This window comes from Ambystoma mexicanum, chromosome 9, assembly GCF_040938575.1.
Source record: "Ambystoma mexicanum isolate Mex_15411 chromosome 9, UKY_AmexF1_1, whole genome shotgun sequence".
NCBI classification, from domain to species: Eukaryota; Metazoa; Chordata; class Amphibia; order Caudata; family Ambystomatidae; genus Ambystoma; species Ambystoma mexicanum.
The window spans coordinates 482974274-482991500 of NC_090931.1; the positions used below are offsets into that span (position 1 = coordinate 482974274).

General features: G+C 46.5%; 1 protein-coding gene across 3 annotated transcripts in view; it reads left to right on the forward strand.

Moving 5' to 3' along the window:
• The window catches only part of SLC13A5 (solute carrier family 13 member 5), an 856016-nt gene that overhangs the window by 641691 nt on the left and 197098 nt on the right, over nt 1-17227 (forward strand). For all 3 annotated transcript variants that reach the window (XM_069615030.1, XM_069615028.1, XM_069615029.1), the window contains one exon: nt 241-341. In XM_069615030.1, coding sequence (XP_069471131.1) covers nt 241-341 — 101 coding nt within the window. The remainder of the gene's footprint in view (nt 1-240; nt 342-17227) is intronic.

The window sequence follows — 17227 nt, forward strand, 5'->3', positions numbered from 1 at the left end:
TAGTTTGTTCTGTTCAAAGTAGCAATTTGAATCCAACTTTAGCTGGAAGGTACTGTCTATTCAACAATGCCTTTTAAGGGTAAATCTGAGTAGACATCTTGTTTCTCTTCCATCCGCTTGCTTTCTCCCCCATTTCACATGTCTGCAGTGATGTCCCACCACTGCATGGCGTGCACAAACCAACAAATGCATTCGTTAAGATTACAAACCAACCAGGTGTTTTGCTTCTTTTCTTAACAGGTATGTTACAGATGCCACTGTTGCTGTGTTTGTTGCATTTTTACTCTTTGTAGTTCCAGCAACAAGACCTAAATTCTGCATGCAGGAATATAACGAAGAAGGTAATTATAACTACATGCTTTCAAATACCTGCCAATAGCATAATGTTGAAAAGAGAGAATGTTCATATAGAAAGCCGGTTTGGTTTCTCCTTAGTAGCTGTGTGACTCTTTTGCAATCGTGCACTTTACAATGAAAACAATAATTGAATATGCAAATTGGTCAATAAAGAATTCACACAGGGCCGACCCTGCACTTTATCCTTCCAAGGTCAATGAACTGAGTACCATTAAACTGGATAACTAGATGTTAATTATAATTGCTATTCTTACAGTGCTTAGAAGCAGGAGAAACCTGACATGAAGCACTGTATAAAAAGCTGACATTATTATTATTCAAAATATCCCCCAATGTAGGTTTTGAAGAGTTACAATTCCCTGTTTGGCCTTTTCTGCTATCACAATCCTCTGTTTTCCTGAGTTACTATGCATGATGCATCCATTGTGTCTCCCATCTCCCTTTAGCCTCTATGAATATATTGATTCTTATTTCACAGTCTTGAGCTTGTATGTTTAAATCGCTCCTAAATCTCTGAATATGTATTAAAACTCCTTAGTACGAAACACGCATGTTGACAGCCTAACAGCCTACTGTTTGTAGCTGTTTGCACAATGAATTAAATGGCAGCATAGCTACCCAATAGTCAGGGTCACTTCTCTGGAGTTCCCAATTTGTTTACTTGGAAAAATGTATGAGGAATTATTTGTAGTTCCAAACCCTTTTTGTGTGTGTTTCCAAACGACGTAGGCGTTCATACACAGAGCTTTAGGAAACGGCATGTATTAGCATTTTTGTATTTGTATTTATTTGAAGCACTGGTATGTTAATTTCGTTGAAGAATGATTAAAAATAGCCCGTTTAGGGGGGCGTGGCCAACCAGGTGAGCAATGAGGACATAGTCCTGTGGAGCTCCCAAGGCCGCCACCGCAATCCTGTTTAAACATCCTGAAACACGAAACAAAATTATCATCTGAAGCATCCTGCCCAGTGGGGACAATGAACAGAACCTGCAGCTGTGGTTTGGCTAAAAACAGTGTGACCGAACCGAAGATATCTGTCACAGAGTGGCAGGCGCGCCGACGCGCGTTTGTGATCCAATATGGCCGCCGGACCCGAGTGTGACGCAGGGGAGAGTTGTCTGGTGCGGGGCACCGTCAGTGAGGCATACTCGGCGAAGGGGCTCGCTGCCCTGTATACCCGACGCACCAAGCTGCGGACTGCAGCCAGCACACTAGCTGTAGCAGCATAGTGGAACTCGCCCGCCCGGACAAGCGGCGACGGAACACTGAGGGTGCTGCAGATGCTGGAGCGGTGTGTAGGGCTGCTCCAACGCCACCCTTGGACGCTGTGTTGAAGGGAGACAATTACTGTAGACACTGATCCTGCTAGGGCCGACTGCAGGCCGGCTACTACACCTGCACTCCCCTGGAACGCCAAGAGAGAGACACGCACTGCAAAGACCTGATTCGTGGCAACCTGGAGTTGGAGAGGCAAACCCTGCTGCTCTCCCTGACCCGCCCAGCTCTCCCTCACCAAAACTTGGCTGAATGCAGTCGGATGCCTGAGCCTGATGGGCCACGTGGAATAAAGCAGAGCGACGAGGCGAGGCAGACGTCTAGCGAAACATTTCTGGTGAGTCAGTGGCTGCCCATCCCCTGTAACAATGCCCCACCATCCCTGGAACACCAATGGCTGTGCCTTAAACTGTGCTCCCTGCGTCGAGCCGCGACGTACACAGCGCTTCCCACCCTGGCTTTAGGATCTGTAGTGGTGCTGGGAGGTGTCGCGGCGGCCGGAGAGGAACACAGCGGCAGTGTGCCTGCAGCTCCAGTGTATCCTGTCCCAAACCGGCACCGCTGCACTCGGCAGCAACAATCTAGTCAAACGCACTGGGGGCACAGACAATAGTTGTACTATGCTAGCACGTTTCAAGGGGCCTCCACTCCACTAGTGAGTGCGGGAGGACCGGCACCCCGGCATAGGCTGCACAACCTTAACACCGGCACTGTTGTAGACCGGATGGAGTGGTGGGTGCCTGACGATCGACCACCCCCCACGGGGATTACACTGCAACGGTACTGCCTCTGAATGCCCTACGCCACTGTTCGATCAATATTGATTTTCACATGAAATGTTGGCCCGCACTGGCGCTGAACCTCCTGCCACACAGCAAATATAGCAAAAGAGCAGCATACAGTATAAGTGAGGGAGTGGGATGGTGCTAGCCTCCCGAAACTGCAGCACACTGCCCTGAAAGCACTGCAACATTGAGCCTCCAATCTATTACTAGAATAGCATACAGGTGAACTGAGTAGACGGAACACAGAGGCGCAAGCCCTGGGGGCGACACCGACCAACCATCTCCTGTCACTCACAACAGAACAGACACTGGTTGATGAAGGCTGAGGTACCTGCTCACACAAAATAGAGCAGCCACCTAGCGTAGTACATCTCTGTACAGGCGCCTCCTATCATAGCACTAGGACACACGATCCTACGGACTACGCCCCAAATCACTGAACAAATATCAGAAGCCAGCACTGTATGCAGCTCGACACCCGCACGAAACAAAACGCATTCCCTAGTGCACAGCGACTAAATCTGCAACATGGGGAAGGACAAACCCAGGAAAACCTCCACACAGAGTAGAATAGAACAATACACGACTGCGCCACTTTCCCAGTCGCCGGAACGGCCTGCATCAAAAGAACTGGAGAACAACGAAGACAACATCTCCCTCAGAGATGTGATGGGTGCCATAGCTAGCTCCAGGTCATCAATGCAGAAGAAAATGGACAGCGTAGGCACTGAAGTATCTCTCCTGAGGCATGATTTGCAAAAACGTACCTCCCGTACTGAGGAAGCTGAAGCCCACATCTCAGAGACTGAGGACAGCCTGCGTGGTGTCAACCGAAAAATGTCTGGTGTGCTGGAACGCATCAAAATCCTGGAAGGGAGAGTGGACGAAAGGGAGATCAAGACGTAATAATATACGCATCCTTGGCCTTCCTGAAAAAACCAAAGAAGCAAGCATGGAATTATTCCTCGAGCAATGGCTCCAAGACTTATTCGAAATGAAATCCTTTTTGAAAATTCTTTTCAATTGAACGAGCACACCGCGTACCAACTGGAAGAGCCGTACCAGGAGCACCACCACGCACAGTCATTGCGAGATACTACAGATGGCGAGGACAAAAGGATCCATCACTACACAATGGCTCCAAAATTCCTTTCTTCTCTGACTTTACCAGAGAGGTACAAAAAGCTCGCCAATCCTTCGATCCACTCAAAAGGCATCTGCAATCAATGAAAATCAAATATGGGCTAATTTTCCCGGCCCAGCTAAAAATATTCCACAATGGCACAACAGTACACATCACGGATCCCAAAGAAGTGTGGAACTGGGCCAAAAGACATATAGAAGGAGACTGGAGTGCACGGGGGTGAAATGAGATTGAACGTAATAGACCATGCCCTGAGAGATTACCAAATGTCAGACCACAACAACCAGACGAAACGCTACAAGAAGAAAATGAATAAAGAGGAACTGAAGGCACAAATGCTATTACAACCTTCTGGATGCGAACATGAAACGGAACTCCTGAAACACACTGGAACAACAGATCATAGAAGTGCACAACAGTTGGCGGCCCAACCCGATCCACCCCCTGACGTGGAAGTGTGCAGGCAACATCAGAAGGGAGTGAGATAAACGGCCAAACAACACTGACCATATCACAGGTCGGGAAACTTGACTTGTTAAGAGTTAATGTATGAGTGTTGAGATTTGGTAGATCTCCGGTTTATAATGGGGCGACAGATGCTTCAGTTGGGGTTGGAGTATAGGGAGGGGGGAGTTGGGTATGAGTTTTTTATTCATTTGTTGGCATACAAAGGTACTGTGATCACACCAAATATAAGCGAGACAGCGACAACATACATCCTAATACCCGTTGTAGAACAGTTATTCCCCACAGGACACATCCATAAACCAAAAAATCCAGACACCCAATGGCACCACAAACTGTGATGACCAACAAGCGCTTGACATTTATGACATGGAATGTTAACGGACTAGGATCCGGCATTAAGAGACGCCTGTTGTCGCAATACATAAACCGACACACACCAGACATATAGTGCTCCTAACTCAAACACACCTCGCTGGAACGACGTGCAACCTCATTAAGAGATCCAACTACCGCACTGCGGTACACGCAGGTTTCTCCATGGAGGCTAGAGGGGTGCTGATCCCAATCCATAGGAGGCTGCCGCTGACGATATCAAAGGTGACTCAAGACACCGGAGGAAGATATGTATACATAAACGCTACACTATGGAACCAAACCTTGCGATTATGGCAATATACTCTCCACCGGCACTCCTAGCTACACTACTGGCAGAAATTACGCCCATCCTCGCCGCAAACACAGCTGATACTTGGGTTTTAGGTGGGGACTTCAACGAGGTTATGGACAACACACTAGACCGCACACACATAAGAGGGAGGAACCCTACAACCAGCACCAAACTAGCTACCTTTGCCTCTGCACTAGGCTTGAGAGAAGTATGGCGAGACCTGCACAGAGATACATGTGAATACTCCTTCCATTCAGGCATGCATTCCTCATTATCTAGGATAAACTACTTCTTCCTACCAGCTCAGGATATCCATAAGGCACAAAGCGCGTCCCTACTTCCACGCGGCATATCCGATCACTCCCCACTAATGTTAGAACTCGAAACAGAAACACCACGTCCTCCGCCCACCTGGCGGCTAAACAACTAATATCTGGGGTTCCCGGACCTACAGGAAAGAATAGATAATGCTACCTCCACTTATTTTGAGTTGAATACAGGTTCCGTGGACAACCCCAGAACATTATGGGAAGCTTATAAGCCGGTACTGAGAGGAGAAATCCTCTCATGGATGGCAGCACAGAAAAAGGCACACCAGAAAGAGGTTGTAGATGCTGAAAAGGAGGTGGCACACAAAGAAACACAACACATAGAAAAGAACTCACCTGAGACAAATAGAGCCTTGATACTAGCGCAGAAGAAACTACAAAATCTGTCACTAAACTGCGCCAAGAAGGCACATAAAGCCATGAAAGCACTTCTGTATGAAACAGGGGAGAAAGCAGGCAAATTGTTAGCCTGGCTGGAAAAATGTGATGAGGGGCATCGACAAATCAGAAACATAAAAGATATAAATGCAGAGCTAATCTCAACTGATAAGGAGATAGCAGAGTGCTTTGCGAGATACTACGAAGAGCTCTATAGCCCCCCAAATATCTCAATAGTGACCACAGCATTAGATGAGATAGACCTTCCCTGACTCACCACAGAGCAAGTGGGCATACTAGACAGTAAAATAACAGAGGAAGAGATAACGGCAGCCATCTCCCAACTTCAATCAGGCAAAACCCCAGGCTCGAACGGCTTCCCGGTTGACATTTGGAAAAACCTAAGCCATCTAGACATTGCAAACCATCTGCTCAATATGTTTGAATATTCAAAAAGAGAAGGGATACTCCTGATGGACTTACGTAAAGCCACCATAACAGTAATGCGAAAAGAGGGCAAACCCCCAGATGAATGCAGCTCCTGCAGGCCCATATCCCTAATCAATACCGAAGACAAGATACTGGCGAATAGACTTCAAAAGGTAATCACATCCCTGATCCATCCAGATCAATGTGACTTTATGCCGCAGAGATCTACGAGAATGAATATATGTAGACTACATTTAGCGCTTGAAAGAGCACCAACCCTACATCAGTCATTGGCGCTATTAGCCATTGATTTCGAGAAACCCTTCGACTCAGTGCACTGGGAGGAACTATGGTTAATCATGAGGAAGATGGGCTTTGGGGAACAATTCATAAACTGGGTCCAGCTCCTGTACAATGCCCCCATAGCAGAAGCGAGGGTGAATGGCTGCCCCCCCCCGCAACATTCAACTGGGGAAAGGAACCAGACAAGGCTGCCCACTATCGGCCATGCTATTCGCGCTGATCATTGAGCCACTGGCAGTAATTCTCCGAAATACACTGACGTGGTCTGGTTTCTGATGGAACCCAACCTGGGAGGACAAGGTATCTCTCTATGCGGATGACCTACTGATTTACCTGGGCGATCCGGCAGTCTCTGGCCCTATAGTTACACAAATACTGAGAAAAGAGTGAACTGGTCAAAATCACTACTTTTCCCGGTTAAAGAGATAGACTGTACACCTCCCGAGGGCTCCCCATATAAAATCAAATTAAACCAATTCCGATATCTGGGCATCCTGATCTTGAACAGACTGGAAGACTGTGTCCCAAAACCTGCATCCAATTGTGAAGCACTTTGCCCAAGACGTAGGCCACTGGGGGTCATTGCCACTGACCCTACTAGGAAGAGCAGCGCTCTTCAAAATGCTCGCTCTGCCCCACTTCTTATATATACTACAAAATGCCCCTCTACACATCCCCACAGCAGAATTTCGCAAGAAAGACAAAACACTACGAAAACTATTATGGGGAGGGAAACTCCAGAGGATAGCGTTAAGTACCCTCCAATGCTCTGTGTGGGAGGGAGGGATCGGGCTCCCACACATCCAAACATACTACTGGGCGAGCCAGATGGCGACTGTAAATGATATACTGCACGGTAATCCAGCACTGCCGCACATACGAGCAGAAAAAGCAGCAAGGCAAGGCACACCCCCAATCGAAAGCTTGTATAATATGGAGGCTGCACCCTCGTCCGCACAATGACAGCCCACACGACTCAAATCTGGAGGGAAACCCACAGACATATAGGTTGGGTAAACAAAATCACCCCCGTACAACCTCTCTGGAACAATGCCTACCTCCCGGAACTTCATAAACTGCTTAAATGGGAAACAGCAGGAATGTTAACTATCCAGCAGGTGATCAAAGAAGGCAAAATCATACCCTTTGCTGAATTACCGGCCACTCATGGTCTCCCACCTACTGAAAACTATCACTACATACAATTATCCCATGCACTCACCAAACAAATGACAAATCTCGTAGACCTGCCAGAATGCACACCAATAGAGAGGAACATAGTCTTAGACAGCGTGAATGCCAAAACTACATCTATTATGTACAATGCAATCTCCTCCTTTGCTACGAAAGAAATGTGTAGTCTAAAAACAAAATAGGAGAGGGATGTGGGCCCGCTGTTACCGAGGAATGGATGTCAACTTTAATGTACCGCAGAGAGACAGCAATATCGGCCAGGATCCGATTTATACAATTGAAGATTCTGCACAGAATATATTACCCCCCGAGTAGCACTATACAACTGTGGCAAAACCACAGATGCCAAATGCCTACGCTGCCAACAGGAAGAAGGTACCTTTTACCACATCCTATTGCAATGCACACGTATACAGTACTTCTGGCAAAAATGCTGTGACAGGTTGTCAAGGGTCATAGGCGGGCCAGTCCCAAACAAACCAAAACTCCTTCTTCTGGGGATTGAAGAGGAGGGAGAAATGACTCGCTTCGAAAAACTCCTGCTTTCAACTACCACAGGGATGGCCAAAAGGAATATTGCACAACTATGGGGTTCAGAGATCACCCCTCAATATGACCAATGGGTAACTGATGTGGGCGCCTGTATAATAATGGAGCACCAAGTCTATCAAGCAAGGTGATGCCCTGGGAAAGCCGGCAAAATTTGGCAGAAATGGGAACAGACTATGTAATAAGCAACCAAAACTATGCGAACCTGTAATGCAATAATCTCAAATATGGAAATGACCCAGCCTGGGAACTGACATACTATGTGCTAATGTACTTTAACTAAGAATTGTGTCTAACCGCAGTGCCTTTAACAAATGTATGCAAGTTACGTTTGTATATTGAATGTTGTTGTTTTGAAGTAACAAAATACAATAAAATGTGTTAATAAAAAAAAAATAGCCCGTTTATAGATGACGGAGGCATTCTCAGGAAGGGAGTGTGCACAATAGCATAAGATGAGAACAAGTGGTGAACCAGTTTAGAGGGTGTGAACAAAGTGGCACAAAGACTACAGAAAGAAAATAGACTTACAAAGGTAACATTAACCTAAGAGGGGGCTAGTTGCTGCAAACAAAATAGGAGTACTATACAAATTTACATTATTATGCAGCACTGTAGGTAGTGGTGGGGTCAGGTGGGGAGGATGGGGAAGAGTTTGGGGGAGTTCCCTCTTCAGCCAGTTGTGAAGCTTAAGGCAAGCTTTGAAGAGCTATGCGGGATGGGCAGCAGGTTCAAATTGAGCAGGGTGAGTAGGGAAAAAGAGTGGAAGGAAGAGGAATCAAGAGGGGAGTGTGGGACAATGAGGTTGAGCGCAGAGGAGGAGTAGGGAGAATAAGATGTGTAGACAAAGTTTCAGTCATCCCTGGGGACTGCAGAGATTTTTAGAGATTTGTAGATTATGATAAGGAATTTAAAAATGGAGAGGATGTGCATTGAGAGCCATTGAGCATGATGCCCATAGGTTGTAGAGAGTTGAGGAATTTGCCTAGAGAAGTAGTTTTCAAACCTTTTTTGCCTGGGTTCCACCATAGTAAATTATGGGTAGGCGGGCCGATTCCTTGTCATTTCATTGTGGGATGTTTTTTCGTCGGGTTTTTTTGCCGAAAACACCCATCAAATTTTTGTTACATTATTTTTGGGGGGAGGTTTCACCCCCCCAAACTTCCCATTTTCTAAAATATTTGATGGGTTTTTTCGAGAAACAAAATCACAGTAAAAAAACCCCACGTAAAAACATCCCGCAACGAAAGGACGTCGTACCAGGCGGGCCCCCCAAAAAAGCCAAATTGCCCATAGGTTCAAATGGCTATAACTATTGAGCGTCGCCGCTGCTCCGTGCTCCCAGTATAGTCCATGGGCTCACCCACCTGCTTCCATCACAGTCTCTGGGATCTCTCCTTCCACTCGTACCCAGTCCCTGGGCTCTCCCCACCCTACGCAGTCCCTGGGCTTGCACCACCCTGCTCGTACCACAGTCACTGGGCTCCCTTATCCTGCTCCAATCGCAGTCCCAGGGCCCCTTTACCCCACGCTCCCTCCCCACACCCTGGGCTCCTCCTACCCCACTCTCTGCATAGTCCCAGGGCTCCCCCACTCTGTTCGCACCACAGTCCCAGGGCTCCCTACACCCGACCCCACTTCCTGCCTAGTCCCTGGGCTCGCCCATCCCACTCTCTGCATAGTCCAAGGGCACCTCCCACCCTGCTCCTGCCACAGTCCCAGGGATACCCCCCATCACGCTCCCCCAGTCCACTCCCTGAATAGTGCCTGAGCTACCCACACCACTCCCTGCATAGTCTCAGGGCTCCTCCACCCACTCCAAAAACAAGCCCAGGGCCCCCCCACCCGCTCCATAAATAATCCCAGGGTTCCCCCAACCACTCCAAATCCAATCCCAGGGCCCCCACCCGCTCCAAAAACAACCCTACGACTCTCCCACCCTCATCAAAAACATCCCAATGGCTCTCCCCCGCTCCACAAACAACCACAAGGCCCCCTCCCTACCTCACATATTAGCCTGTCCCGCCCCGTTCCTCTGACTGGATTCAAACACCCTGGAAGCGCACTTTCTAGAAAGGGACATAGCGTGCTTCCAGAATGTTTATTTCCTGGCCAGCCACACCCACTGACCCTACGCCTTGCCCCATCACACTGAACATGTGCGGCGGGGGCCATGTTGGGATGCCAATAGTGCATATCCCATCCCAGGTCGGCTTTTTCTTTCAACTTTTTTTTGTGTTTTATTTCAGGCAGCGATCAGTTTGAAGTCCTAGGCTCTATATAGAGGAAGGAATAGAGCAGGAGGAGTAGGCATGGCCATTAGTCCAAGCAACTCATATGACTTGCACACTTCCTCATTAGTAGTTGTGTGGCAGATCACATGGTTCAATGTTTGTATCTGCTTAGTGGATCAAATGTGGCATTAACACCCCGTTCCAAGGACCAAACGGGTTATTGGAGGGGGCGGGGGGGTAACGGCCTGGCAGCCCAAGTTAATAGCCCGAGCGAAGAAGTCAGGGGAATGAAAATGTATCCTGTTGAGTGCATATTTCAGTAGCTGAATTGTAAGTGATGCACGCCTCATTGGACTGATCGCATTGGATGTCTGGGTCAGAGAACAGTGTATGTATATATGGTATTGCTACAGCACACCCCTATCTGCAAGCAAACCGAGCACTGCACAAAAGGAAATGCAAGGTTTACAAGAGTGAGAATAGTTTGCATTAGTCTTCTAGGATCACGGGGACACATGCACATGATTAGGTGCTTTAAGTCCCTGACACTTCAAAAGTAAATCTCTAAACAGCAGGGTCTTCATTTCTTTCCTGAATAGTATTGGAGTTGTACTACTTTCTAGCGGGATGTTGCGCCACAGTCCAACTTCATAACAAGAGAAGTTCTGTTTCCTAGAGTGCTCTTTCCTCTGTTTGTTATTTTCCAGTGTCAGTGTGTCGACTTGTGGAATTTCAATGTAAACAAAAATGGCTTAGCTTTGTGGGAGATTCTGCATCTTTGAATGTCAGTGGGCCTCATTACGACCCTGGCGGAATGGGTTAAACGGCACCGTAAAAGTCTGCGGCGCCGTTCAACCCGTTCTGCCACATTACGAGGTCCCCTCGCGGGACACGTTAAGCACGCCTGGGAAAACCAGGCGTGCATACCGGGTCCCGCGAGGGGAAGAGGGAGCAAACAACGGGCTATCTCGTAATGGCCCGTTGTTTACTCCCTCTCCCATTCAGAATTCAGCCCTATGGGGGCTGAAATGGGAATGGGGATGAACCGTGTCCGTGTCCTCGAGTGAGGAATTACCGGGCCATCCGAACTCGGAATGGTCCGGTAAGTCCTCATTCCGAGGACACGGATGCGGTTTTGCCGGCAGCCATGCCGCCAATAGCGGCATGGCTACCGGCATACCTCGTAATGAGGCTCAGTATCTTTTTGTGTAGGAACCGCTCTATGAAGACCTTGCTAGTCATAAAACAACCATGCTTTGAAGAATTACCTTTAAATGTCATCAAATGTAATGAAATGTTCCTGCATAAATCCCAACGTATTCGTTTACTGGTATACAGATGCAGGCTGCTACCCACGAGGCTCATAGGATAGCCAATTGATGGAATTTGTTTTGGATTTCAACAGATCTTCAGGTTTGCGCATTCACTTGCATTCTATTACTTAAATGGCCTGGCAATTCGAAGATGGTCACCACGGATTGTTGCTTTTGGCTTTATACTATATTGGTACCGACAATTTTATTGTGAGCAAAGTGTTGCCAACATTTAAGAAATAGCTGTAGGACAAGATAACACACTTCACTTGCAACTGTTTGGTAGAGCTCATCTGCTAAGAAACCTATGTGGTTCACACACTTCCTTAGTAATGGTTGTGTACTTCAACTTTTGGGTCTGCTGGATTCTTCCTCAATGATTGCTGAATAGTATGTTACCTGTTTAAGGTGCATTGTTTCTCACACTTCTATCATACGCTGTATATTGGGATATTTTTCCCAGTATCAATCAGTGAATTACACTGCGCCTACTTGTCCATGTGTGCCTGTCGGACACATTCAACCTAGATACCAAACATGTAAACGCCTATTGAATGTTCTGGACCTTTTCCTAGAACTAGCTGCCCACAATATCCGACTGATCTCATATGGTAACTTCCATCTGAGAGGCATTGGGAGCACAGGGGACATTCTCTTGGATACCAATGGGAGAATAAAATCCAGCAACATTGGGGAAGTCTTTAGCATAACGAAATGTGCTTCACCTAAGGGAGGCGCTCAAATCAGCTCCTGGCTTTCAGCCAGCTATAAATAAATAATAAAGCACTTTTGGGCACCCTGAAGGCCGATGTCCCTGATATTGCCACTATTAGACAGTGCCATAGAGTCTATAAGCGGGTACTAACAGCGATAAAAAGGGAGATTGCTCAAGGTCATTTGGATTCACTGTGTGAAGCTGCTATTTCACATGATAATAAGAACTTCTGGGAGATTATCTCTAAGAATTGCTCTGTGTTAGACCTTGGATGTCCCCAAGTACCTGTAATTTCTGTCTCTGAGCAAGGTTGGGTCGAACACCTTAGTAGTCTTTATAATAGGGATGATAAGGATGGTATGGAAGGCACCAAGTCATTTTTTTTCTCTCACTTCATACGACTGGATTATTTTACAGTAAGGGAGCTTGAACTAATTGTAGGATAACAGCAATCCATTAAACCACCAGGGTCTGTCGGGTTCCCAAACAACCTTTTTCGTACTGAGCTGTGGGTCCACTTTCTGTTACAGGTATTTAATGCTCTTCTGTTAACTAATACCATCCATGTAAGTTGGAAAAACTTGACTATTGCCCATCTATAGCAAGAGTTCTAAATCATTACCATCTTCTTATCACCTGGTCACTCTTTTGGATGGAACATCAAAAATGTTTTCCAGCATCGTAATGAAAAGGCTCCAGAAATTGGTCTCTGGAAAACAATGTTCTTTCCGATACCCAGTTAGCCTTTAGTTCTGGGATGGGTACTATTAATCAATGTATAAATCTGTATCGGTTAATGTCCAAGTATGTTTTTATCTCAGGGACCCCTCTCTGCGTGGCATTTAATGGTCCGCTGACCACATAGACAGGGGCCTCCATGGGAGTTCCCGGTGCACTTCTTCAAATATTGGCGGCCCTACACTCTGATTCTATGGGCTGCGTTAGGGGTGGCAATGAAGGTGAAGTGAGTAGCACTATTAATGTAGAGCAGGGGGTCAGCAGGTGCATGTTCTCGCACTTCTCCTTTTTAATCTCTATGTTAATGGTCTACAATCCTTCATAGAAAGCCTCACTTCTGATGTACCCAAGTGCGAGGGCAGGAAGATTCCTGTCCTAAGTTACGCTGATGGTGCAGCCTTGCTAGCCAGAAACCCCAGGTTACTTAAGTCTTGTAGAGGGTATGTCAAGTTTATGAATAATAGGGAACTTTAAGTTAACTCAAATAAATGTTGTGTAATGTGCTTTACTGCAAGAACAACTGTGATATCCAATGATCTTCCTGAATGGCCTCAAACTTCAGATCTGCCAATGCTTTGAGTATCTTGGCCTAACTTGGGAGGACAACTTGGCAATCAGAAGCCAGAAAATGAAACGAGCCTTAGGTAGCATTTTTAGATTTGAAAATTCCTTGCAACACTTTTCTGTAAATTACATGCTAACCGTTTACACGGGTAAGAGCATGGCAACGGGAGCCTATGCTAGCAAATTATGGGGCATGGGCAATGTGGAGGAACTACAAGCTGAGAAGAATAATTTTCTCTCCCGTCTTCTGGGAGTGCCTCTGACACCTACAGCATTATTTAATACACATCTCAAAACAAGTGTTGGGGAGAATTTGGACCCCTCCCCACCAGACTTCTGGGGGTCCCAGGTATAGGAGGCCCCACTCCCATTTTGCCCAAAGGAATGCAGCAGAGTCAGGCAAGCAGCATGTTCCAAACTTTGGTTTATTTCTGGACAGCAAACAAACACACAGGGATTTGTGCACCAAGAAAATCCAGGCACACTCTCAGAGGGACTGGCTTGCAAGCCAGCTTTGTAACACACTGCAGGCTGACATCACAAAATTGGGCCAGCTCCCAGAAACCTATCTCATCCTGAGATTGGCTGCTGAGTGATTGATCACATATAGTTCCCTCATAGAAACCCTGATGATTGGACCTCCTTTGTCAGAGTGCTGGCTTGACTGTTCTTCCCAGTGAGCTAATTCTAAAAATGTTGCATTGTGGACTTGTTCCCATCAGTTTTAGCTGAGCAGGCTTTTCGCCTCTGGGCCCTCGAGTGGTGATTGGCCAGAGCTGAGGTCTCCAAGCCTGAGACAATCTCTGCTCCCAGCCCGCAAAAGTAACTTTCTCTTGTGCGTCATAACTATGTATGAATCACCACTGCCCAAGCTTGCAATTTCATTCTCATAGAAAAGCCACACAGTCATGTCTCTTGCCTACACACTCTGGGTTTTGAATTAGCTGTATTTAATGAAAATTATTGAAGCTGGCTCCGCTCAGTTCACTGTCGTTCAAGAGAAAGGAATTTCATCTTGTTGCAAAGAAAGAGTTTATCTGGTTAGAGACGACCTTGGCTGAGCTGGGCCTGCAAGATGCATTCCAGTGTCTCGCACGAACACTGCAGAGACAAGTGTATTTTACTGTGATTTTCCAAAGCCAGTCATGGTTTACACTCTGCTATTCGATAATGCATGAATTGATGAGTTACAGTGCTGTTGGGTGGCTCAATGATTTGTTTTTCAATGGGGTTAATTCATGTGGGCATCTGCAAGCCTTTAAACAGGAATTCTTGTGTTTTGTAGATTCTGCATGGCGGTATTGCTGCATTGAGGCTAATGTAGCATGTCTGCTTAGCGCTTTTAGCCAGCACTGTCAATTGAAATGTCTCTATGCTGGCACTGCAAATGCTGGCACCCAGAGCTCTTTATCCACTCTGGGCAAGGTTTGTGTTACTTTTAGGTTGCAGTGCTGGTGAAGTGGCTGTCTTTCAGCATATTTGTCACCCATGGGTGCTCTGGGGCCTGGTGCAAAATGATGAGTGTGCTCATTATTCTACCTGTTGTTCTTTCTGATGTGCCTGGGGTGAGGGGGCAGGAGTTTGATCTCGATTTTTCCTCTTCAGTCCCCCCTCTGGTCGACTTGTCAGCCACACCCCCAAGCAACATTCATCTTCTTCTGCTCGGCATATCTTTGTCAATTCTCTGAGGTGTCCATAATTGTTCACATGATTGTCAAGCACCAGTACATGTAGCAGTATACTCCTTCTTAGTTCCACCACACTCACTTCCCTTCGTACTTCCTTGGATCACAGGGATTGTCCACCTTTATTACTGCTGGAACCAGGTAGCACACCGCTATATTCTCTCTTAGTCCGGCTCTTCCTTTCACCATGTCTTTTATTGCTCCTCCTATGCTCACATCCATCAGTATTTGCATTCCGATCGCTTCTTCTGCTGTTTTCTCACATCTTGAAATGTATCGTGATCTTGCACAGTGATGCTGCGCTCAGTACTAGTGCTTCAGTTATCATCGTCAATCCACCAGCCAGTCGCAATGTCATCCATGACCATGGAAACGCTAGCCAGTTCTTGTCTTTCCCTGTTCACATGTGTTTTCTGCTGAACAGTCTGTTGTGTGCTGGTACTTCATCCAATGTTGCTTCTTGTCTTGCTTGAGAAGTAGTTCCCCTCTCTGTACGCTCCTCGGTCTGTTTCTCTTCTTCCTTTGTTTGGGCTTTTAATGCTTTGTTCAGTCATCTTTTCTTACTTCTGTTGTTTTCCATCTTGGGGAAGTCGTCAGGCCTCACGTCTTCCTTGGGCACCACCACCAAGGGCATTCTGATGTGCAACAACAAACAGTCTTCTCCCCAATTTGGTGGCAGCGTCTCTTGAACTTTAGATCATATGCTCAATAGTAGTCCATAAGCACTGCTGTTTCTGCTCTCATCTCTCTACTGATCTCAACCTTCTTGCATCCAACATTTTTGTGCACTTCTTTTCACTGTTGTGCTGGTAACATAAAGCCGTTGCCTTCAGTGTATTTATTGGCATAGGTCCTTCTTCATTCTCCCCCCTCCAAGTTACCAAGTTACTCCTGGTCCACTCCGTTAGGCACTTATCATTTTCTTCTTGCAGCTTGCTCACTGGTGCATTGCGATGGTCAGTGCTATTATTAGCGTATACGTGTCCATGGATCAATATCTGTTGTCTTTCCCAGCAACCATGTTCTCCTCCTCTCTCCTCTACTCTTGTCCATGGGAATGTCAGTTCCTTTGGTGTGCTAGTCTCTGTGTTTTCTGTCTGTGGCCCCACTGTTACGCACTGGAGTCCTTCAATGAGCTGCCAGTAGTTGTTCATCATGGGTAGTGTCTTGATGTAATCTTCTTTCATATGGGAATGTCTCTTTTGACATCAATCTCAATGTTGCTGTCTTCCCTTGCAATCTTCTTCACGTTTGGAACACTGTAGGATACATCAGTGTCGTGCTTTGCTGTAGGTATTTCTGTTGCAATCAATGTTCTCAAAGCGCTCAAGGCATAGGGGATTAAAGAGCAGACAGGACAGCTCTCAGTGGTGTCCCTATCAATCTTGTACATGTGTGTAGGTCATTGGTTACTTGTGCTATGTGTGAGGTGTATGCTTACTCCCTTCGTGTCTGCATTAACACTGCGCTTACCTCTCCTTACCTTGGCAGCAGTGTGTTCCCTTCCCTCTGACAAGGTAGGCCTTCCTGTTTGGGTTAGGGAATGTTAGTAGGGGGTACAGCGGTAATGCTCACTATTACATATAATTTTCAAAGGACCAACCACCATTATTCTATTCATTATTAACAGTTTTGTCAGGATGATAAGAGTCCTTTTTATTTTGCCCATAACTACTTACGCTGCTCAATCCTTGCAGCTGATGAGATGATAAAGATGCCCGCCTGAAAATTGCAAAGGAAAGGCTTTACACAGTGAAGCACTGACAATTAAACAATCACTGAGGGCAAAAATGAATCCTCCCCCGGGACATTTCTTGTTGAGGGTTTCTCAATGTTGGTAGGACAGTATATGCACTGTGTTCAAGTTGGGGAAAAGTTTGGGCTAGGTATTCAATGGAAGCAAGGAAATATACTTCAGGGAAACGTGCTCTACGGCATCCGAGTTTTCTGATAGAGTGGGCAAAGGTTGGGCGAGGTATTAAATGAGAATAATAAATGTACTCCAGGTAATCGTGCTCTAAAAGGTCTGGGTTTTCTGATACAGTGGGCAAGTTGAGTGGGGAAGGCTTCAGGGTGATTAGTGGAGGTAACATCAAAG